The sequence below is a fragment of the Brachionichthys hirsutus genome, chromosome 4 (genome assembly GCF_040956055.1).
Source record: "Brachionichthys hirsutus isolate HB-005 chromosome 4, CSIRO-AGI_Bhir_v1, whole genome shotgun sequence".
NCBI lineage: Eukaryota > Metazoa > Chordata > Actinopteri > Lophiiformes > Brachionichthyidae > Brachionichthys > Brachionichthys hirsutus.
In genome coordinates, this window is record NC_090900.1 from 2,033,425 (window position 1) to 2,055,750 (window position 22,326).

At 45.5% G+C, this 22,326-nt stretch overlaps 4 protein-coding genes across 4 annotated transcripts in view; 3 read left to right on the forward strand and 1 right to left on the reverse strand.

Moving 5' to 3' along the window:
- The first annotated feature begins 689 nt into the window (after positions 1-689).
- Positions 690-5,639, forward strand: lzts1 (leucine zipper, putative tumor suppressor 1). The gene is made up of 8 exons (XM_068760679.1): positions 690-920; positions 1,013-1,150; positions 2,572-2,734; positions 2,817-3,208; positions 3,285-3,458; positions 3,595-3,726; positions 4,620-4,814; positions 4,963-5,639. Exons 1-8 carry the CDS (start codon positions 690-692, stop codon positions 5,509-5,511), a joined length of 1,974 nt encoding a protein of 657 aa, XP_068616780.1. The 3' UTR covers positions 5,512-5,639.
- A 94-nt stretch (positions 5,640-5,733) lies between these two features.
- Positions 5,734-11,903, reverse strand: hspb11 (heat shock protein, alpha-crystallin-related, b11). Its single transcript, XM_068760681.1, has 6 exons — positions 11,673-11,903; positions 11,434-11,540; positions 10,219-10,287; positions 10,094-10,137; positions 9,904-10,018; positions 5,734-8,929 (listed from the first exon to the last, which is right to left on the reverse strand). Exons 1-5 carry the CDS (start codon positions 11,873-11,875, stop codon positions 9,929-9,931), a joined length of 513 nt encoding a protein of 170 aa, XP_068616782.1. The 5' UTR covers positions 11,876-11,903; the 3' UTR covers positions 5,734-8,929; positions 9,904-9,928.
- Positions 11,892-13,890, forward strand: smn1 (survival of motor neuron 1, telomeric). The gene is made up of 8 exons (XM_068760680.1): positions 11,892-12,007; positions 12,248-12,319; positions 12,399-12,518; positions 12,605-12,796; positions 12,882-13,064; positions 13,217-13,291; positions 13,402-13,509; positions 13,737-13,890. Exons 1-8 carry the CDS (start codon positions 11,960-11,962, stop codon positions 13,791-13,793), a joined length of 855 nt encoding a protein of 284 aa, XP_068616781.1. The 5' UTR covers positions 11,892-11,959; the 3' UTR covers positions 13,794-13,890.
- A 4,157-nt stretch (positions 13,891-18,047) lies between these two features.
- rtkna (rhotekin a) overlaps positions 18,048-22,326 on the forward strand; it is a 38,232-nt gene continuing 33,953 nt past the window's right edge. Inside the window, exon 1 of the mRNA XM_068760649.1 lies at positions 18,048-18,346. Coding sequence (XP_068616750.1) covers positions 18,236-18,346 — 111 coding nt within the window. The 5' untranslated portion in view covers positions 18,048-18,235. The remainder of the gene's footprint in view (positions 18,347-22,326) is intronic.

Sequence of the window (22,326 nt, forward strand, 5' to 3'; positions counted from 1 at the left end):
GTTGGTGTAACTGTTCTAAAATGCTTTAAAGCTGGGGACCAGCTGGTGAGGGGAGCTCAAGGGCCTGATCATCCATGGATGGATTCAGAGTGACTACCGGGGGGGGGGATCAGGACTTGCTTACATCTGGAGCCTGACTTTCTTTCAAATGGATCCGAATAGAGAGCATCACTGACAACTCTGTGAATGATTCGGTCTTCATTTTATAATTTCCGTTAATAGCAATGCCATATCAAACACGCATTTATGGTGGAGGATGGTCAGATAGCAGCAGCAGCCAAGTGCCGAGGGCGGTGAGTTGCTTAATAGTCAGTTTGCTGAGAGGAAGGGCATCCGAGAGTTATTTGTCAAATCCAACGGCCAAGCCATAAATCGAGGCGTACGGAGCCAGGCAAGGAGCCAAGGCAGATTTTTTTTTGTTTCGCTTTCTTTGTTTATCGAATGTTAACACCTGCTTCAGTGCTGCACCTCTGGACCGGACAGGAAACAATCACATTAAACCACATTGATACCATGGCTTTGTCCTTTGGTGAAACAACCCCGAGTTTAATTTGTCCGTTTCCTGTGTTGCAGGCAAAGCTGCTGAGCGAACGTCTCTGGGGACATGAGTTGCGTCTTCCCTTCGCTGGAGTGTAACTTAACCGCCTGGACTTCTGCTCGGCGCTCTGCTCACCTATGCCTGCAGGACCATGGGTAGCGTCAGCAGCCTCGTCAACGGAAACAGCCTGGACAGCAAACACTGCAAGGCGTCGGAGCACAGGTTGAAACCGGGAGCGAACCCTCATAGGAAGAGTGGAGGCTGCAGCCTCGACGCGTTGCTGAAGTGTGGTTTCACTCAGGGCTCCTCATCGGCCACTCACCCCAGTAAAGGTTTGTCTCACTCCCAGTCGGGGCGAAGCGAAGACTTCTTTTATATCAAGGTGAGCTCCCGTGCTGTCGGACAACATGGCTGCGATTCCTAGTGGATATAATGTAATTACTGATTTGACTGTTTCATCCCGTTCCATGCAAGGTAAGCCAAAAGCAAAGGCTGGTGTCCCACAGGGGGGGATCAATGGAAGATCACGCCGGCGGAAAGGAAAGAGATGAAGAATCAAATGGGCGGCCGCAACCAAAGTTGCTGCTCATGTCGGCCAAAGTAAGTGAGAGGGTGAGAAAAAAATGCCATTAATGCTTCTTCCAGAAAAGACCATTAGATTTAAAATAAATATTTCTACATTAATGGCAAATAAATTTCCTTTTTCAGTGGGGAAACGGCTGCAAAGTTTGTGCTCCCAACCGAGTCAGGATCTCAGTTAATCTCTCAGATTATTGCTGCTACACTTTGAAAGTCCATTAGTTTAAATAGCCTAGTTAAATTTGCATAATGCAGAAGTACCTGGAATACCTTCCAATCTTTGCTCCAAACACGCTGCTTGTGGTAGCCGTCATATTGGGTGGACAGTCAGTCATCAAATACACTCTTTGCAATAAAGAGAATACAAGCACCCATTCTGAGTCCATGCTCACAGCCTCGTGCTGCACTGTACATCTCTGGAGGGGTTGCCATGGTTATTCAAGCATTTAGAAGAAGAAGCAGAAGCTACAGACTTTGGAAGGCTCACAGCTAAACTCAGGGAAAAACTGACACGGCAGGTAATTATAATGGGTAGCAGACATTCCTTCTAACCTGTGTTGAACCTTCCCAGTTTATTAATCACCCCCCTCCCAGATTAATGACCCAAGAATGCTTTGATCGTCCCTGAGACATCGTTTCTGTGCCAAGAATACGTAGGCAAACCCAGTATCATTCAATAGGTCTTTATTCCTCCAGGGCAAGAGGGGCGAAAGGAGAGAAATAGGAAGCTGCTTTAAAGAGACAGAGCAGGGATTAAGAAAGAAATGAAAGAAAGATAGAGGGTCGGAGAGAGTTTGAGGGAAAGAAAGAAAGGAGGGGAAGAAACGAGGAACGCCGTCCCAATCGTGAAGTCAGTGAGCAGGAATGCTGAGCTCACAAGCTTTACCATTTACACTTCAGCAGTAGCTCATATTATTAATACCACAGAAAAAGGCTATTCATCTTCCCCCAGACAGTGCATGGGGGGGGGGGGGGGGGGGCAGAAAGGGAGGTATGGAACCGCTCGTGACGTTCCTGGACAGCTCAGATGGAGCATGTGGAATACAAGTTCACATTTGAAATGAGTTTTCCTTCCCCGACACGAGATAATTTTACTTGCAACAAACTAATGTGTTGATTTTCATACTTCCGGCTTGCGGCAAAGCTATTTTGCACACTTCAGTGATTTTAATTCTAATATGAAAAGACATGATGGGGAAAAGAAATCTCCCTTTCATTTGCACGAGCGCCGGCATGTGACAATATTTATCTCTATGAAAGCCAGTCATTCTGATTATAAAGAACACGGCCGTCATTGGCGCTTTGTTCTCTCCCTAACTGCGAAGACAACTTGCTCTTTAGCAGGCTGCCAGCTACGATTAGCCGCTGAATACAAGTCAAAGTTTCCTTCATTGTCAACTGAAAGGCAAAACTGCAAAAGACCGTCCTCGTTTTTGTGTCGTTCGCTCTTCCAGACCTCTGCTGAGAAGTCGCTGATCCGGTCAGCTCTCTTCAAGCCTATGATTCCAAAGAACTCGTCGTCCGGAGACGCAGGCCACAGCAGCCTGGACCGTATCCTCTGTCCTCTGGGTAAAGCAAGGAGTCCGGACAACAGACACAAGAACCACGACTTCTCAGGTCTGCGTCTATAAAAATAAGACTACTCTGCGTGAATAAAAACTTAAAAGACGACATAAACTACCGTCTATTTTCCTTTCAGGGACGCTTTCAGATTCCGGTCGTAACTCCATGTCCAGCCTGCCCACCCACAGCACTAGCGGCAGCCTAAGTGCTTCCACAGCCCCCACCAGTCACAGCGACGGCAGCTCAGCTCCATCAAACGGCCTCGGCAAGGGAGTGACGCCCAATTTCCCTCCATGGGTCAACAGGAATAGCGCCGACCTTGACCGTAGCCACAGGACTGCTTTTAAAAGCGGGGGGTTGTCGCCTAAGGTAAATGGTGATGATGTCTCCCCACTTCGTACGGCCGAGTCGAGTCCTCTCTGCGAAACATCGGGCGGGATCCGATCCCCTCTCACCACAGACGAGTCGGTGATTGAGCGTTTGGAACAAAGGCTGCTGGAGAGAGAGACTGACCTGCAGGAGCTACAGGTACTGAGCTTTTACAAGTTCAATACACTTAAGAGAAGTTTAAATGCATGAGCGACTTGACAAATTCTTGCAACAGGTGAGCTGTGAGGAGAAGGAAGTGGACGCACGCCACGCGTTTGATGACCCGCAGCGGTGCCGTGCAGAGGAGACGGAGGGGCTGAAGCAGCGATGCGCCACAAAGCTACAGCAAGTGTCACAAATTGCCGCAAACACCCAGCATGCACTGCAGCAGCAGGTCAAGCGACTCCAGGTCAGCCCGCCAGCTCTTTTCATTTCATTCACGATCAGTCATAAGAAAACCTGCACTATTCACTGAGAGGAAACGATGCAGATGCTAAGAATTGAAACTCCTTGCACGAATAAGAAGGAAGCAACCTTTTGTGTAGGCAGAGAAGGAGGAGCTCCAGGAGGATATCGCTAAGGTCACCCGAGAGAAGGAGCTTCTTGAGCTCAGACTGAGCTCTTGTGAGACCGCGAACACACAGCTCGCCCCTACACTGGAGGAAACCCAGTGGGAGGTGAGTAATGACCGGGAATCGGTGGGGCTTGAGAACCATTCAGCGAATCTGTAGCACGCAGACCCAAATCTCTAGCTGGAAATGTGCAGCTATATGGCTCAGAGAAACTCAAATGCAGTCCACATATATTTAATCTTCAAAAAAGAAAACTTACCGAATCCAGGAAAACATCAAGGAACAGGAAAAACAGAGACTGAACACAGTTAACGGGAGGAGACAGGGAACAGGTGGTGCAGAGAGGAGGCGCTAATGACGGGCAGGTGGAAACAATAAGACAATCAATCAGGGGGAAACCAAAGACCGGAAGTGTGGAGTAAAAACTTAAGGAAAACAGGATTTTCAAAATAAAATAGGAATAGTAGATGTCAATTATTAACACTTCTTGACTCGTATGACAACATTTTGGGAACCTGACCATATGTGGTCCAGCCATAAAGCGAATATTGGTTTTTAAGTGGGCCTCATTTAGCACTCCTTTATTTTTTAACTGTTTCAGACTTTTTCTTTGTTGTTATTTTAAATCTTGTATTTTGTAAAATTGTCATTTTGTCTGAATAAAGTACACTAATTTACAATTTACAAGTCACATGATTTCAACTTCTATTACTTGAAAACTGCAGACAAAATTAGCAACTATATGATGAGGGAAGAAGCGCAACGACGGCGCAAAAAAGAAAGTCAGAACAATTCTGAGATAAAAAGTGTTGTGTTTAAAGACAGAAGGGCTGAATGCAGGGGGGGGGGTGCATATTTTCTTTTCTTATATAATCCTAACTATGTCTGGCGCTGGGCAGATAGAAATATATCAAAATGAAAAGAATTCCTGGACAGCCTTGAACCACAACGTTTACTCCGGCTGTTTCATCTCCTCAATCGTGTCCAAATATACGTAGGTGTGCCAGAAGACAGGGGAGATCTCGCTGTTGAAGCAGCAACTGAGAGATTGCCAGGCAGACGTCAGCCTCAAGCGGAACGAGATCGTCAGCCTCAGGGCGTCGCTGAAGGAAAACGCAGCAAAGATGGAGCTGCTGGAGAAACAGAGCCGAGACCACGAGCACAAACTCCATTCTCGAACCATAGAGGTCGAGGTCAGTGCGCCGATGATGCCACGGTCATGCTTTAGCATGATTATGTCATTGCTTACTGAGTGAGAATACGAATTTGGTGCTTCACATTATTATTTTTATTGCATCCGCAATGAAATACTGTCTGGATATTTTACATTTTTGAATCCAGGTGTGCCAAAATGAACTGCAGCGTAAGAAGAATGAGGCCGATTTGCTGAGAGAGAAAGTGGGCAAGCTGGAGACGGACATCCAGGGGATGAAACAGGATGTCGGTGGTGCCAAAGACCAGCGGCTGCAGCACACTGTCAAACCTGACGCCCATGCCCAGACTCAGGCCTTGGACAGACTAATCCAAGGCTCAGACTGGCCTGCCCAGAACCGGGAGGAGATGAACGGCGCACACGTCTCTGCAGACTCACTCCAGGGGGAAGTGGAGAGACTGAGGCGGCAGCTCCTTGAAGAGAAGGCCACACAAGAAAAGCTGGCCGGCGGCTTTGAGCAGGAGAGGCAGACGTGGAACAAGGAGAAAGGCAGGGTCATCAAGTACCAGAAGCAGCTCCAGCTCAACTACCTGCAGATGCACAAGAAGAACCAAGACCTGGAGAGGATCCTCAAGGAGGTGACGGCCGAGCTGGAGAGCCGGACGGAGCTCGCCGTGGACGTCAACTACAGCGCGGGGCTGCAAACGTACGACGACGTTATCGCCACAGAGATTTGATGAACACACACACACACACACACACACACAGCGTGTAAAAGTGAACTGGGCACTGGAGTGTTTTTATATTTATGACACCTGATGTTCACACACTGCTAGTTAGTGTTTAACAAGGGTTATTTAATAGACTACAAAAATCTTTTTCTGTGTCCGAGTCACACAAAAACTGAGAACTCCTCTTTTGGGTGACATTGTTAGCACTTGTTTCAAAGTAAATACAATATATAAGTTATTTAACATTCAAATGAGAATGTTGGGTTTTTTTATATATATATATTTTTACAATACTGTTGAACAGGATCCTTCAAATCTGACAGTTCTTGTCATTTAAACACCACTTGTTATTTGTTAATTGATGCAGGCAGGCATGATAAACACGGTTATGCTATTCTAACGGCTGTCGCTTCCGTCGCCAGTGATTGCTCATCTGTTGTGAGTTCCTAAAGCTTGTTTTACTTGTGGAATGAATGTTGTATTTGTTACGTGTGTTTTATACTTCAAGTTTGTTGAAATCATTGTCAGTTGTCGTGGATTTTCTCCCCTTGAGTTGAATTCAACGGAGGGAATGATTGTTGGATTGCAAACCAGCGCAGCACCGCAGTCGATTTGTTTCATTTCATCACCTGAGAAATTTTGCAATTCTCCAAATTCAACGTTTCTGTCCTTAAGACCATTTCAGTAATCAATGCATTCACGTTGCAGCGCCACGCGACTTGACACTCGGCAGATTTAATTAGCATATTGTAGTCGGGGAAAGTGTGCTTGTGGAGATCGTACGGGTGGAGTCAGATTTCATTTTCAGTGACTTCTTCTGCAAACGTGGATGCAGTCTGATTGATTTTATTTATATGGCACCAAATCACAACACAAGGATGTATCGAGGCAGGTGCAGATTGTAGCCTTTGTTCCACAGAAACCCAATGATGCCCATCGAGCAACATGACGAACACCGTGGATAGATAAAACCGGGGCTTTATTAAGACAGAGTGATCTCTGAACCATACAAAGAATGGAACATTAATTACGCCCAGGTTTAATTTTGTGTCGTTTTGGGTGAGAAGAGTCTGGATGAGTCACGATTAAAGCAAAACGCTCAGAGAAAAACACCAGGAAACTGGTTGAACAGCGATATCTCTCTCTCCCTCTCTCTCTCTCTCTTCCACTGTTCATCAAGCTTTGCAAGGGTTAGCATCAGCTGGAAAACAATCCGTTCTGCCAGCAGCTATTTGGCTATTCCACTTCCCCCGAGAGCAGAGTAGTTTACGAAGCAAAAGTAGAGCTACTTCTCTCACTCAGGAGCTCACATAGACAATCAGAAGCGGGAATTTATTGTGCACACCAGTCAGGAATGTGTGCCAATCTCTGTAATGAGGCGGCTTGAGCTCGCTCAACTCGGCACCGTTACATCACATCACCGCAGCGGGTCAGGAGAGACTTGGAGGCGGACTAAGTGGAACTCTTGAAGCGAGGTGCTTTAACGAGAGGCGCTCAAACTGAAGTGACTGATAAGTGATTTAGGGCCCCTCCTTTGGAACTTGACACACACAAGTGTTTAAAAGGTCAATATGATAGTGCATCTTCTAATCTCTATGGTACTAATGAAAATCTATTGGAATATATTAGATTTACAAAAGGCCAGTGTCTCAAGTGAATGTGTTTATGCTAAGGGGGAACTGGAGACGGGTACAAATTAACAAGCTAGACTGTTAAGGGTGCAAATCAAATTTTATCAATGTGTAGTGTAACGTTCAATGGCAAATAAAGCTTGTTTTTTGTTTTGTTTGCTTGCTAAAACATTCCATTTATCCACCTCATGTTGAAAGGTGTATGGTGGAACACATCTGAATACACCGATACTCTGCATGGAGGCTTTTGTCAAACATTTTAAATTATTACATTGCCCTCAGGAAATTCTTAATTAAGAAATACATTTCACTTCTCTTGATATATACTTTCAGCAAACTTGTGGTTTTTTTTTTTTTTTTGCTCCAATCTTTCACAGTTTGAAGTATTCATATAAAACACACGTTTTAAGTGCAGACGGTCTCTGATCTGACATCTGTCATTTTCCTCCTGTAGATAAAACCAGGAAGAACTCCATCTGAAGATGAGCGCTTAGCCACTAAAGTTGGGTAAAGGGCAAATGAGCTGGTTTCAGTGAGTGCAAAAGTTATCTGGTTGGGCATCATCGGCCCGGGTGGCTAGAGACAATAAAGTATAGGCACCAAAAAACGAATGCTAATGGTCTGAGTGTGGCTTATGTTGCACAATTCCTGTGCAACGTAAGTCTGAGGCACACATGCAATAATTCCGTTTCTTTAATATGTTCAGATGCTGTCAGGTGGATAGATTGTCACTTTAAAGGATAAACGCTAATTAGGCTTTTGAATCTGAGAAAAACAAACTCTACTCTAGAGTCCCCAGCGAGTAATGTGTGAACAAAAGTGTAGCATTAATATTTATATTGAGTGTACAACATATTAAAAGTCATCAAAATGCACTCCATGCCAACCCCTCATTATCATTCGCCATTGTCTTTGAACATAAATAATGAGAAGATTGTTTTCCTCCCACGGCTAATCATCTCATTTCGTCCTTTATTAGTGTTTCCATTCTCATGCAGACGCTCCCCTCAGCTCCGCAATGACTGAGCCGATTGGGCCAAATCAAAACCGAAATCAAATTAAAGCCCATTGTCAATGCGTGCGGCTCCGTCACCGACATGAAAGGACGACCACACAGAACAGATAAGAAGAAATCCAAAGAAGCTGGTTTGACATGGAGGGAAATAAAAGATTTGGGTGGGTGATGGGGAATTGGTACTTAAAATAGACACAGAACAATCGCTTGCATGATTCAGTGTCATACATCTAGACTTACTTTTGGGTTTGAATGGACTAAGCCAAACATAAAATAAGATGAGATAGAACTTTATTAATCCCAAAGGGAATTCTGATTCCTGGTTGCTCCAAAGAATTGCAGAAAATGACAAATAGAAACATTCAAAATAAAAATATAAGCACTGAACAGAATAAAGATCATAACACATATATAAAATGGTGAAAGAACACAAAATAGGTTCAAATAGAAATATAAAATGTCAAGGGGTAAAAGTACATAAAGTGACTCCAGATGATATGACAGGATGTAATAGAAAAATGATTGCGCCTGATAGCGACAACAATAAAGTCCATGCAGAACATGCAGAGTTTTAGTCCACCAGATGTCTCGGGGTGATTGGACAGCAGTTAGGCGGCCATCAGGAGACACTGGGCCGTAATTTAGCCCGGCCCAGCAGTGACATGCAGGGAATAACGCTCTCATATCCCGCTGTGATTCTCCTGATCGGCTGTCAGTCGACCACAAAAGAGCCTGAATTCATTAGCGCCGGGGACGTGCATTTGCATGTCCATCCAACCTGGGGAAACAGAGGGATCTCTGATTTAATATTCACAGCACAGCAAAGGTGATAAATTCACAAGCTAAACTATAGTCGGGGGGGATTTCCACTTTAGTCTTATGAGAATTTGCACTTCATTTCACACACCGACCCTTTAACATTATGATAAATATTCTATATAGGTAAATAATAGATGAATCAATAACACTGTATCAGCTCCTACGTTGCCCTCATTACTCATTGTGCGCTCACATACTCAAATGCACTGTATTCCATTCATACCCCCCGAGCAATTAGTTGCTCTAAAATATCAGGGGGGCAGTTATCCAAGCATGCATTTCATATTTGTGGTGGTTTATTCCAAGTCCCGCATGCAGACCGAGTCACGGCAAATATGGGTTCAGAATCCCCGAGCTCCTCGGCTGTCGACAAAGTAATTGGGGAGGGAGTCCCACAGGGTCCCTGCACACTGCTGAGCCCTTTTGCTGCAGACACGTTGAAATGGCAATGGTGGCAGGTAGGAGTCAGTGTTCTGTGGAAATGCAAGTGTGGAGGATGCAAGTCCAGGAGGTGGCTTGGATGCGTCGCTCAGAGACCCGCGGGTTGGCTGGGAAACCATCTGCTTCCAAACCCGCACCTCCCACTGCAGGATTCCCATTTCCATGGAGATGGGAAATTCTACCCATGGGGGGATGGGTTAATGCAGATTTTTCAAAAGTAGTCAATTACTACTAGTATGTGTATATGCTTCTTTCAAATATATATATACACACACAAAGGTCCCACTAGAGAACGCCGGACCCTCATGGCGTTTGTTTCTGACAGACTGCTCCATCGTCCACAACAATTTCCCATGAATCTCCAGACGGCCATTTCACCTGTATGACCAGTGCTGAGCTAGCATAGCAATTATTAGACTAAACTTGCTCCCAGACCCGACAGCTCCTCCTACCTATTTTGTAAGGGACCCACAGCACAAAGGTGACACCCACCTGCCCCCCCCTCGTCGACTGGCCTCTAATGAAGCATCGCTCTGTGCATTGAAATGAAGGCATCATATCCTGCTGTGACTGTTAATCGCAGGTGCGTCGCGCTGCTTCCCTTCAGCTGAAACAGAAAAATTAATTCGTTCAGCGTTCATTCTTCATTCTTTTCATTCCCCACAATTCATTTCAAACGTACCAAAATACTGTTCGACTGCAGGTGTCCCTCTGTGCGTTCAAATTCTGAAAGACAATTATCTTGTTTATACCAAAATCTTCACCAATCAAAGCATAAGCAGACACAGTAGGCCCGCCCCCATTTACCTTTATCTGTGACATGTTGAAAATTAGAAGGATTTCCTGCGGTACACTCTTCAATCTTCAGGTGCTTGACTGCAAAAGAAATCAGAGAGGATGAATCAGCATCCACAAATGTACCGGTATGCATCATCCGTGGTAGAATATTATGATCTGATCACACATATGGGCAGAGGATGTAATTTATTTAACCATATAAAGCAGGTTAAAATGGAGTACCTTTTTATTTTACAGTTGTTAACCACTCTTTTAAATATATCTGTAACATGAAGTTTATGAAGACATTAATGGTCTTCGTATGTTTTGTTTTCTTGTTCTCTAGTCACCACGACGTTTGTGGTCTTCAGCGAAATGTCTGAACAGCCTTTAAGATCGACTGCCGTTAAATTTATGACACACATTCAAGCTCCCCTGAGGATAAACCCACTTTCCACGCAGCAGTTTCATTCCGATTTTTCCAATACTTTGATTTATGACCAAATACTTGTAAAATAATAAATAAAGAGAGAGAGAGAGAGAAATACATGTGAAATGCAGAAAACAGGAGGAGAGAAGGATGGAGTGAGTCCAACCCAGTGTCTCAAAACTATTTTCTATATTATGAGAGACACCCAAATCAGGAGGAAATTACATTTTGTAGTATAATAGTTTGATGTAAATTAATTTAAATGAAATTTAATTTACATTTAAATGAAAACTAAAGGCACTGCGGTTCTTCACAGAGAGGCTGAGCAGTGTCTGGTGGAATAACATTCAATGACTGCTTCTCGTCTTCGATGAACTATAACTCAACAAGTTAGTTAATCCATAACGATTTTAAATAAATCTCCAGACAGAACAATAGGACTAGCATAGCGATTGCCAATACAAATACGAATTTGTGCTCCTCTGTCCAACAATGCTTGTCCACTGAGAGAGTTTGCTGTTACTTAGTGACCCCAAAGCACAAAGGTGACACGTACTGGACCAAATAATCTAATATAAACTAAACTGTGTCTACAAATGTACATTTGTGCTGAAAAATATAATAGTAGGATAAAGATATTTTGAGTTCGCACTTTAACTCCAGTATAAACTCAAATTATAAACTAGAATGCAAGAATGTGAAATTATCATTTGTTCTTTTCAGTACCAGCCAGGACAAATTTTAACCACGTTTTTGGTCATCAATCTGTTCATTTAAATGAAAGTAAAATTAGGTCATTAACGCGGCTAACGCACCGTTGTAGCTCTCCACCGTCAATTCCGTGAGCGTCACCGATTTCTCAAAACGAATCGTGACTTGTTGGGGAAACATCCCGGTCGACATCCAAAATGTCTCCGTGTCTCTGTGCGAGAAGAAATAAACATATAATATCGTTCGAATCTAACACAAATCCATCCCACAGCATTAACTTTGACTGACTTTTAATCGAACCGCCATTGTTGTTTACAGCTAGCTGAAGTTAGCTCGCACTCACCCGTCGATGACGTTTGCGGGCGGATGGCTGTGATCGCTGGACGTGGCGAAGACCACCGTTCCGCCTAAAGCGCTCGGTGAAGAGGAAACCATATTTATTAAGTTCGGTAAACGACACGCGAGAAATGCCTTCTTGTCATAAACAACTAGGAGCGACTCCTGTTGCCAGGTCAACCAATGCGCGTCGCGAGATATAGACGTCATCGCCTGACTACGTAACAGTTTTCGACGCATGTTGTTGAGTACTTAGCCGTTTAGCAGTTAGCAGGTAAAGCTACACGTCTATACATGGCGAACGGCTGCGGAGACGCGCTGTTTACTCGCGGAGCCGGACAGGTGAGTCAAAAATACACTTTTGGGGCATAAAGGTGGCGAAGCCCGATGTTTAGAGGCAGCTTTATATTTAGTTTAACTGTTTAGCTCGAAGCTAGGCTAATATAGAAAGTCGTGCTCCACTGAAATGGGTAACAAAGGGCTGCGAAAACAAGCTAACATGTCAAATTAGATCAGTAGCAAGGACTTTATTAGGAATGAATATTTTCTCCACCGAACATTAAAGCCGTTTGTCTTTTTCAGAGTGATGATTCGGATATATGGGATGACACGGCTTTAATAAAGGCGTATGACAAAGCGGTCGCTTCATTCAAGGTAAAGCGGGTGCTTGTCGTGTCACGCGCGCGCGTGTGAGGAGCTCGTACTTTTAACTTTGCTCTGTTTTGTGTGCCAGACTGCGTTAAAAGGAGAAGATGGGTCACAGTCCTCCAAAAAAAGCCATCCGGGGAAAAAACGCAAGAACAACAAGAAGAACCAAAGCAGGAAAAGACCCAATGCCCCCCCGGATAAAGAAGTGTGTAACTTCAGATTTAAGATTTTCGGCTTTGCCTTCTCGAGTGGCATGGGTTGTGTGTTTGATGTCATGTATTACCGTCACAGTGGCAGGTTGGGGACTCATGCAGCGCCTACTGGTCAGAGGACGGCCAGCTCTACTCGGCAACCGTCTCCTCCATCGACGAGGAAAGGGCCACCTGCGTTGTAGTTTACGCGGGTTACGGCAACGAGGAGGAGCAGAAACTCGATGACTTGCTTTCAGAGATATCTGAGGCTGATGAGGAAAGATGTACTGAGGTAGATTGCAATTTTTATTCTATTGGCATTCGAGGTATACCAAAGTGAGAACTCTGAACTAAATAAATTTGTCCCTGCAATCAAGGTAAAAGATGCAGAATCATCAACAGAAGAGAGCGACAGGTCGGCCACACCGACCCAACACAAACAGCCCCACAGTAAACAGCAGAGGGCCCAGGCCTACAACGATCCCCCTCCTCCTCCTCCGTGGGCTTCAGGGTTCCCTCCATTTCCTCCAGGACCACCGCCCAGGCACTCTGCCAGACCGGTAAGAGGGGATGACTCGAAAATGTAGCGTCGTGAGCGTTCTTTGCAGTTTAAGCGTGACGTTTATGGAAAGTGCTGAGAGCGGCAGGAAACGTTTATCTCATGCTGTGCTTATTTTACGAAACTTATCGAATGCGGCTCTTGTGCTCTCAGAAGGGAAACAGACGATCTGATGGCCGTGGGCCTGCACCCCCTTCCTGGCCCCCCATGATGCCTTTTGGTCCACCGGTGAGTTGAGACACGTGGAGCCAAGTTCAAATAGATTTAAAACAACTTGAGCAATCTTAGTGGTGTGTGAGGAATTAAAAGGCCACATGTTGCTGATGTCTCTGCCTCAGATGATCCCTCCACCTCCACCAATGAGCCCCGACATGGTGGATGACGAAGCCTTGGGCAGTGTGCTCATCTCCTGGTACATGAGCGGATACCACACAGGGTTCTACCTGGTGCGTACGCAGAAGCCGACCGATCTGTAGCAATGAGCATCTGCAGCTTCTATGCGAATCGTGTAGATTTATTTAATACTCGTGGGTTTGTGGAATATGGGGTCATGTGGATGCTTATTTGGTGAATATTCAGCAGCTTTTTCATCAAATGTTTTAAGCTCTAAGAAGTGGGAGAGTTTTTAAACGGGAGCCATTTTAACATTCTTCTTTCTTTTTTTTTTTTACAGGGGTTGAAACAAGGACGCAAAGAAGCTGCCAACTGGACGAAGCTGAACCACAAATGATCAAATCAGGATTTCATAGATTCACTTTCTTTGGACATTGATGAGAATGTTCAACAAGGTTTTATATTCTTTGTAAATATAAATAAAAGGTATCTGGGCACAGTTGATCTCTTGCTCTGTTGAAAAATGACAAAATAATAGACCGTAGATGTACCGTTATTGCCATTTGTAATTTCTCAATCATACCTTCTTCCCACCCCCAAGAACCTAAATCGATGGGTTGGAGAGGGTTCAACATGTAATCTCGGCCAAACCTCAACTGCAGAGGGGGGGGGGGGGGGTTTGTAATATCTCCTCTGAGCTCAACCAGTTGCAGCTGTAAACTCAAATGGATTTTAATGGGGTTGTATTTAATTAGGAGAGACTCACCTTCAAATTTATTTACAAGTTGAGGGCATGTATTTGCCTCCTGCAATGTAAAGGTCTGGTGCACCCAGTTGCCTCCAGAAGTTGCATAATTAGTTAAATAAATCATAAATAAAGGTCAACTTTGTGCAATTTTGATCTTGCTATAAATTAATGTCATTAATTCCAAGAACATTGCCAAAAAAAATATCTTAAATGCCAAGGGGGGGATGCCAAAGAGGACAAGGTTGTGGAGAATCAAGTTTATAAGTAATAGGATTTCCAGGCCCACGTCTTAGGAGCAGGACAAGTATTAGTCCGGCGCTCTGCAAACCTTCCCTTTATGGAGGACGGGGGAAGAGAACGCTTGTCTAGAGTTTGCTAAAAGGCGTGAGAGAGAAGTCGTGTAAAAGAAGTTCATCTTATCAGACGAGACCATCTGCTGACGTGCTTTGTGTGGAAGCTCATTGCTGCATCATCAACATCACGCTGTGGGGATGCTTCTGATCAGCAAGTACCAGGAGACGGGTCGGGATAGAGGGCAGGGGCGGATGCAGCCAAAAACACAGGAAGTCCTATAGAAAAGGTTCTTCAGTTTGCAAGAGACTCGAGTGAAATGTACCCTCCAGCAGGACACCGACCCCACGCACACAGCCAGAGCTGCTTTAAGGCAAAATGGCAATGTAGCTCCTCATCCGACATCGAAAAAAACTGCTTTCTGTCGGAAGCACAGACCCAAGAAGGTTTGCCTACCCACAAGGGACTCGACAATGTGTGCTTGCAATGGCAAGCATTGCCCAGCAGAAGTCAGGCTCCTCTAATGCGTCCAAAACAAATGTGGCCTGAATACTCAATGAGTCGACCTGAAACCTGTGCAGAAACTCAGCCACAAATAGAGGGAAAAGCCCTCCAGTTCTAATCCTGTGTCTGCTACGCTTGTATCTCCTTGTACGCTAAGAATACGACCGTGAGCCGGGCTCAAGCCTCGCGTCGGTCCCTCCGGTGCCTTTCACACCGTTCATTCAGAAGATTGTTCCACTGTATGCCTCGCATTCAAGCGCTCCATTTTCCCCTGAAGCGCTCCCTCGTCGCACCACCCAGCATAAGATCACATCCGTCGTAATGTTTTTGAACTGTGTGTTTCAGGACCCTGCAAGGCAAAGGATCCGACTATAGACTGAGATGCATTGAGCCGGTTGAGACGATAAGGATAGGTTACTGAGGTACTAAGATAATTGAAAATACATTCATTTAAGTCTCAAGCAGACCTTTGTTTTCATAGTAATATATGGTAAATGTCTGTGGTATAAAAGTCCTTATTAACTTTGCATCTGCACAACTGTAATTTAATATACGTTTTCTTTATTGTGCTCAAAACCGACCCTTGAATGTTTGAGGTTTAATATTGTAAGAGCAGGAGACGAAGCATGGGAAATGCCGCTTTGCAAGTGTATATTTAGAATATAGAAAAACACATGTAATTACAGTGGGAACGGCCGCAATCATTCCCCTTCAGCCTGTAGCTCTTTCATTCCATGAAGAAGAGGCCAAACTGATTTCCCATACTTCCTGTCCCACTGATGTGCTGCCTGCTTACAGTCATTCCTCTGGTCTAAACTGCTGGGGAACTGATCACATAAAGTAGTTTGTACGATGTTGTACGTAACAGAATATTTTTCATCTGTTGTTGTGGGGGGGGGTTGTGCCATGTGATCTGCCTCCAGCTGCTCCGTAGCCGCTGCTTTCCGGGTGAAGAGCAGTCCCTTTGTTTGTGTTCTGTCTGTGGTCGGCAGTTTTATAGCCCACTGCAAGCGAGCCAACGTTGACTCCGGTATTTGATTCTCACTGCACCGGTTCCCTTTTGTCTTTGCCTATTTGTGTGGGCATAAAGAGATGGAAAAGAATTGGACAGCAACGGGAGGGAATGTGCAGTTTGTAGGATTTAAACAAACGGGAGAATGCTCTGAAGGAGCGGCGATAAACCAGAACCATCTTTCCCTGGCAGACTGGGTCGAAAATCTTCCGCAGACAAGCCTGCTTGGAGCACAGCGTGGTTCAAAAAGGGGGCCAAGCCTTCTGTCTGACCCTCCCCACACACCACCATCCCCCCTCCCTGCTGACCAGAGCATGTAAACCTAATATGCATTTCACATAGACCCTTCTAGGAAGAACAGACAGATATCCAAGTGAGAACAGACTTCGCTGCATGAGCTACAGCTCCTCCAGCTATTTACCCAGACTCCTGACATCAACAAACATCCTGCGTTTAAATAACTTGGGTGGGGGGGTATAGTTGAAGAGGGGGCTGCACAAGTCCCCTTTTACTTATTCCGCAGAGACCCAGCACAGCATTTCAAAACTGCAGTCGTCATTACTTGTTTAAGATTGCAGTGCAAACGGCGTTAACTTCAGCTGAGGTGAGGAAGAGGTCCCCAAAGCAGGAAATGATGAATCGGGACTATTAGACTTAATTGGAAAGAGAGTGTTTGTGCTAAATCACCAGACTAAAGTGTGTCCGAGACAAAATGTGGTATGCAGGATGGTGTTTCAAATTGTTCAGTCATGTGGCTGAAGAATAGCACGTGGGAAAAGCAACACGATGTTTTTGTCTTTTGTTCCAAAGAACAAAGTCGTTCTTCTGCCACCGGTAGGAAATCACATGCTTTTTCTCTCTCTCTCTATTGATGGATTGATTTAAATTGCCGGTATGTCATCTGACACAGTTTGGGGTTGCACGGTATCAGAATGTACCTCAGAATGTTCTTGCAATAAATACCGAACTGCTTACTGAAATCCAAATGAGAGGATGATCACTTGAAACTGAATCGGATGCAAGTCCCGCTATCTGGTTCAAACCATTCTTCTTCTTCTGGGATTGAATAAGCATCTCTCTCTCTCTCTCTCTCTCTCTCTCTCTCTGCATGGACGTGACCTCCTGACCTCCGGGCTTCCCCTCACAACACAACCCGGTATCACGGGAAATATACTCACTCACACTCACAAGTAACCTAAAATATTTAAAACTAAAGCCAATAATACATTTTCAAATATATAAATCAGAGGCACAACGTCAAACTGACACGGTCGACGCGGATGACCGGCGTGTATATTTCCCAGTTTGCCCGTGATACTGGGGCCTCAGCAAAGCCCTGGTGCCGTACCAGTTTGTGATTCACATTCCTGGCTGCAGATGCTTTTAAATAAAACGGTGTACCCTGAAGGTGAAGCCCTTACCGCTTCGCTTTACGGCCCTCTAAGCACGGAGCATCGCTGGTAACAATTGAAATACAGGAATTCTTCGAGGCGGAGGATCAAGGAAAGCATCGTCTGATCCCAGCAGGATCCAACCCGAGTCCCGCTGGTGGATTCATCATTCGGAGGCTCATTAGTTGGTCAAACGTCTTTATTTTCCAACAACGTTTCAGCAGCAAAAATTGTCTTAAAAATACTTCAAGAAAATTATGAAATTATTATTTTCATTTGATGCAGATAATATGTTTTATTCATGACGTTCACTTTAGCTTATTTATATCAAAATTGACTGTAAATACAGTTTGTTTGTTTTTTGTTTTTTACTATTAATTGGAGTTGAAGAATGACACCTAAAAAACTCTCTCCATTTAAGATATATCGTCTACATTTCGGACATATTTCGTATCTGACTTTTAATCCATCGTGTGGTTTTACTGGATAACTTTCACCAAATGGCCAACAACACAACAACAACCACCGGTAGAGGTCTCTGGATGCGGGACCGGGCAAAGTTAAAGTCTCAGCCGCGCCACATGGGGTGCGATCCTGACACGCCTGGACGCACAGGGGGAGGGGGGGGGGGCAATGTTCGGGTAAAAAGTGAAAAGTCATCAGTGGAGCCCGTGGAGCCGTTGTCTCCGCTTCTATCGGGGTCCCAACCCTCGGGAGGAAACCGCAAGGTTCTGCGTCAGGGTTTGCGCAAAAGCCCTCCCGGGAGCTTTTCTCCGGCGCGGCTGCGTCTTTTGCCGTCTGTCTTTTCGGCACTTTTCGAAGCGATTTCTCCTCCTCTCGAACTATTACGCTCCGAATTGGAATATCCGTGAAGTTGCCAGGAAGCCGAGACGATGTTTTGCCGAAATCAAACAGCGAGAGCCACCGTGGCCCGCGGCTCTGCGCTCGAGATGGAGATCCGGCGAGGGAGGTTCAGAAAGAGCGTCTTCCTGGACACATCACAGGTACAGCGTTGATTGTCCGTCAGTGAGCAGCGCGCGCGCGCGCGCGCACGCACACACACACACACACACACACACACTGGCGAGAACGCGCTATGGGGCATTGTGTGTTTACAACTTTGTCTGATCTTCCTCTGAAGACTTAAGGCATCTGACTGCGTTTCTTTTTTTTTTTTGCTCAGTGCGACATTTTAATTACTTTGCACTTGGGGGGGGGGGGGGGGGGGGGGGGGTTGTTGTTGATTTCAGGTCCTCAAATTAAAGCTCGTAATTGCTGCATTTTTAAAACTGCTTTGCATTTTGCTCGACTTTTAAACAAAACAAACAGAAGAAAGAAAATCCTGCAGAGAATTAAAAGCCTCCCTGCGGCTGGCTGCCCAGCCGGTGGTTGTTCTAGTCCTGTTGGGATGTTTGCATCCTCTCATGTTTGGTTTTCACAGGATTCGTCGTAAATTGTGAGAGAAAACGTGACGTTTTTATGTTTCTTGTCTCAATAGGTGACTTCCTTCTTAATATTCACGGTTCCTTTGCTTAAAACTCTTTTTGACCTCTCTGCGACCTTTTTTTTTTTTTTTTAATTAAACAGTAGCAGTAAAAGTTTATCTTTGGACTTCAGCCTTACAGGAAAAATAAAAACCGCATTTGAAGTTAATAACCTTTTAGAATGTACATTGCATCGTTCCAAATGCCTTTCACAATACGAACCAATCCTGATCTGATTTCCTCTAACTTCTTGCAACCCCCCGAGTAATTGAAATAAAGGACTTTGCCATGGGTAACACGCATGCCGCCCCTCAGACGAGGCCTTCTGGGTCCACTTCCTGGTCCCGTCCAAAGGTTTTAGTCAAATATTTCCTGTCAAACACACCCAAAGGAGGACATATTCTTGTTTCTTTGATTGTCACCTGCAAGGGGAAATAAAAAAAAAACCTGCATCCTCTCATCTGTCCATCTTTGTAATAGAACGGTGCATGTTCTCCTTCATCTCTGTGCCCCCCCCCCCCCACGTGTTAACATCTGCTTCACATTATTCAGCGATTGTTAGGAGAGCAGACGGGCGCAGGAGCAGCTTCCAAGCCGAACCTCTAATTATTTTCACTTTAATACATCCGCTGATCTCCCCTCTCTTCCTTGATCACTCCGTCGCTCACACACAAACACAAAGTCTGAGGAGCACTTGCTGTTAAATTATGACTAAACCCACGTTTTCGATGTGAACCGTTGGGAATACTGAGAATTTCTATTAAAAACAATTAAAGGAAAGAGGGATGTGTGTGGAAGGATGTGAAAGAGAGGGATTCTTTGTGGTAAGAGGATACTTGCGGAATGTTAACGGTGCTGATCATATCACCTTCCTTTCCCCTCTGATGCCTTTCCTTTATTAGCCTGTGTGTGTGTGTGTGTGTGTGTGTGTGCGTGTGTGTGTTCCAGCATGCATGTTGTTTGTGTGTGTGTGTTTGTTGCTTATAATTCCCGTCACAAGAAGACCCGTCTAAACCCAGAGGAGCTGGTCGCTTCTCCGCTGCATCACTCTGCTGTCTGAGTTCATACGACGCTTCCTGGGGGGGGGGGGGGGGATGTGTTTGTCAGTTTTTGTGTTGAGGTAATAACAACAGCTGGCGGCTCAGTCGGGTCAGGGTTTGATGATGAGGAGGCACGGAAGTTGAAAGAGGGCGACCGTTCTTCCGCTGAAATGAAATGGAAATGAAAACGGATTGAACTGAAGCATCAGCGTCATCGCCGGGCCAAGCGTCACCCCTCGCTCGTATTACCGTCGGTATTAGTTATTAATCAGGGTAAAGACTTCCTCTCCTTCCACATCAACAACAATAAGAGCTTCCTGAACTCTCGGCGCCGGTTCTCATGCAGGATCCATTTGGGTCTCTCGGCCCTTGTTGCCAATGCTAATGACCCTTTTTTTTTTGCAGAGACTGGGACTCTCCTCCTGGCTCTGTGTGTTTGGACTCTCTCATTGCCACAGAGGAACCGGGTCTGTGGCATTTCAATAAGCCAGAATTAAAGCCGCCGCTCTTCCCCCGAGCCAAGGGATGTCACATTTGAGGTGTTTTTTCCCCCCCCGGAATGTCTGATCAGAAAATCAAACGTGCTAATGCTCCAAACAGCTTGACAAAGAGAAAAGCTCCCTTGTTGAGCCGAACCCAAAGTGAGTCTGAGTTTGGTCTCAGCATTGCCATGAATGGGGATTGTAAAGCGGCTAGAGAAGAGACCGCAAGTTAGAACTCCTTGAAATGCCAAACATGCCTTGAAATATAGAATGTACCCTTTGAATACACTTTAGCTGTTGGAAAGGTAACCGTAGCATCCTGTCAATGACGCGAAACGGCATCAATGAGCACCTACGAGTGTCTTTATGTGTGTCTTAACACGCCTGGAGGCAAATGCCAAAACCGTGATTCTGTGAGACGAAGTGATTCGTGCGGCTCCGACTTCAGGGAGTGCCTGATTATAATCGGTTATGTGAAGATTAAAATGTTAGAAATATTATCAGGCATTCGGCCTGAATAGAAACGCATCATTTTTTTTGTGTGTGTGATGCTTCTTGCTGAAGGCCCTGCGCCCCCCCCCCCCCCGAGGATCGAGCTCAGCCCTCATCGGTCCCTTCGACGCTATAGGCAGGTGAAGATATATAAAGGATGTCCTCCCCAGTGCTCTGAGTCTGATCCCCATCCGTCCCCACTGCCATGGCGACCACCAGCAGTTAGACGTGTGTGCGTGTGTGTGTGTGTGTGTGACTGTGATGGCACACCCATCCACCCACGCTCCCTCCCCCGTCGGCCTGCGGGACTGTATGGCTGCCGTTGGTGTGGAGTCGATATAGCCTTTAACAGTTTTTGGGATGCGGTCGGGTGCTCTGCCCTCCTCCACCCTTCAGATCCACACACTCGCTCACCAAAGTGAACATACTAGTGGCTTTAGGGAAATCGTGGGTGTTCCCTTTGCACAGCATGTGCTGGATTCTCCCACCCTGTGAAGATCACACCAGAAGAAGAGTCATGCATTTGCAGAAGATTTTTTATCAGAGCTTGTTTCAGCTAGCTTGAAAAAGTTTTTTTTTTTTTTTTTTATCCCCTTTTTTTGTTTGGTTCTTATGCTTTGAGGTGCCGCTCCTCCCAAACCTGAGCTACTGTGTTGGTGGGATGTAAGCCTCTTTATGTCTGCCTCCTCACACACGGAGAGAAAGATGTCATATAGCTACTCCCAAGGATGGAAGAGAGGAAGCACCGCGGACCACGAGACCAATGAGAAAAGAGTTGTTTTTAAGGAACGCTTTACTTCCCTCTGGGTCTGCCTCTCAGGGCGGCCGTCACTGCACCGTAGCCCAAAAATAGGCCTTGTGCAGGGGCTTGAAATACCAGGGCGAAGGGCCTCAGGGGCCCCGCGGGTTCTTGAGAGTGGATACATGCTATTGGGTCTGAACTGTGCTCCAACTGGTCTGCATAGACGCCTGTTAAAGAGCTATGATGGGAGACTTTCAGCCCCATCTGTGTGTGTGTGTGTGTGTGTGGGCACCCTGAGGGTTTTCTGGCATATTGAACGCTGCAGGGGTGCCAGATGAATGCCAGGGAAAAGGTTCACCCTTCCTCTCAAACAAAGGCCGCCCTCCGGAACGTTCTGCTCGGAGGCTCAGAGTCGATTTAACTAGCAAATGTTTAACTTTCGTCATTCCCCAGTCTTTGTGCGAGCATCGTGGCGGAACGCCGTTCCCCACTCAGCCCGAGCGCTCGGACAAATGAAAAATGTTTTAATCTCAGTTCCTCGAGGAAGAATTCTTCCCGTGTTCCGCTATCGTTCCCACGGTAACGACCGGCGTGTTCGTCGAAAGAGAGACGAAAGCTTTGTAGTTCAAATAAAACGTTGAATAAAAATTCACTTGTTCCTCTCGGCGCAGTTTATCTTTTCGTACCAAGTGTAGTTCATTAATTTAACACAATAGACTTGGAAGTCAAATGGACTCCAGAGCT

Excerpts from the sequence above, each read along its gene's own strand:
- lzts1 (XM_068760679.1), top strand. The coding sequence starts at position 690 with ATGGGTAGCGTCAGCAGCCTCGTCAACGGAAACAGCCTGGACAGCAAA. Across the intron at positions 2,735-2,816 it reads CAAGAACCACGACTTCTCAG|GGACGCTTTCAGATTCCGGT; the intron begins GTCTGCGTCTAT and ends TTTTCCTTTCAG. Across the intron at positions 3,459-3,594 it reads AGCAGGTCAAGCGACTCCAG|GCAGAGAAGGAGGAGCTCCA; the intron begins GTCAGCCCGCCA and ends CCTTTTGTGTAG.
- hspb11 (XM_068760681.1), bottom strand. The coding sequence starts at position 11,875 with ATGACGTCTATATCTCGCGACGCGCATTGGTTGACCTGGCAACAGGAG. Across the intron at positions 11,541-11,672 it reads CCCGCAAACGTCATCGACGG|AGACACGGAGACATTTTGGA; the intron begins GTGAGTGCGAGC and ends CTTCTCGCACAG. Across the intron at positions 10,288-11,433 it reads GACGGTGGAGAGCTACAACG|TCAAGCACCTGAAGATTGAA; the intron begins GTGCGTTAGCCG and ends TTTCTTTTGCAG.
- smn1 (XM_068760680.1), top strand. The coding sequence starts at position 11,960 with ATGGCGAACGGCTGCGGAGACGCGCTGTTTACTCGCGGAGCCGGACAG. Across the intron at positions 12,008-12,247 it reads TTACTCGCGGAGCCGGACAG|AGTGATGATTCGGATATATG; the intron begins GTGAGTCAAAAA and ends TGTCTTTTTCAG. Across the intron at positions 12,519-12,604 it reads ATGCCCCCCCGGATAAAGAA|TGGCAGGTTGGGGACTCATG; the intron begins GTGTGTAACTTC and ends TTACCGTCACAG.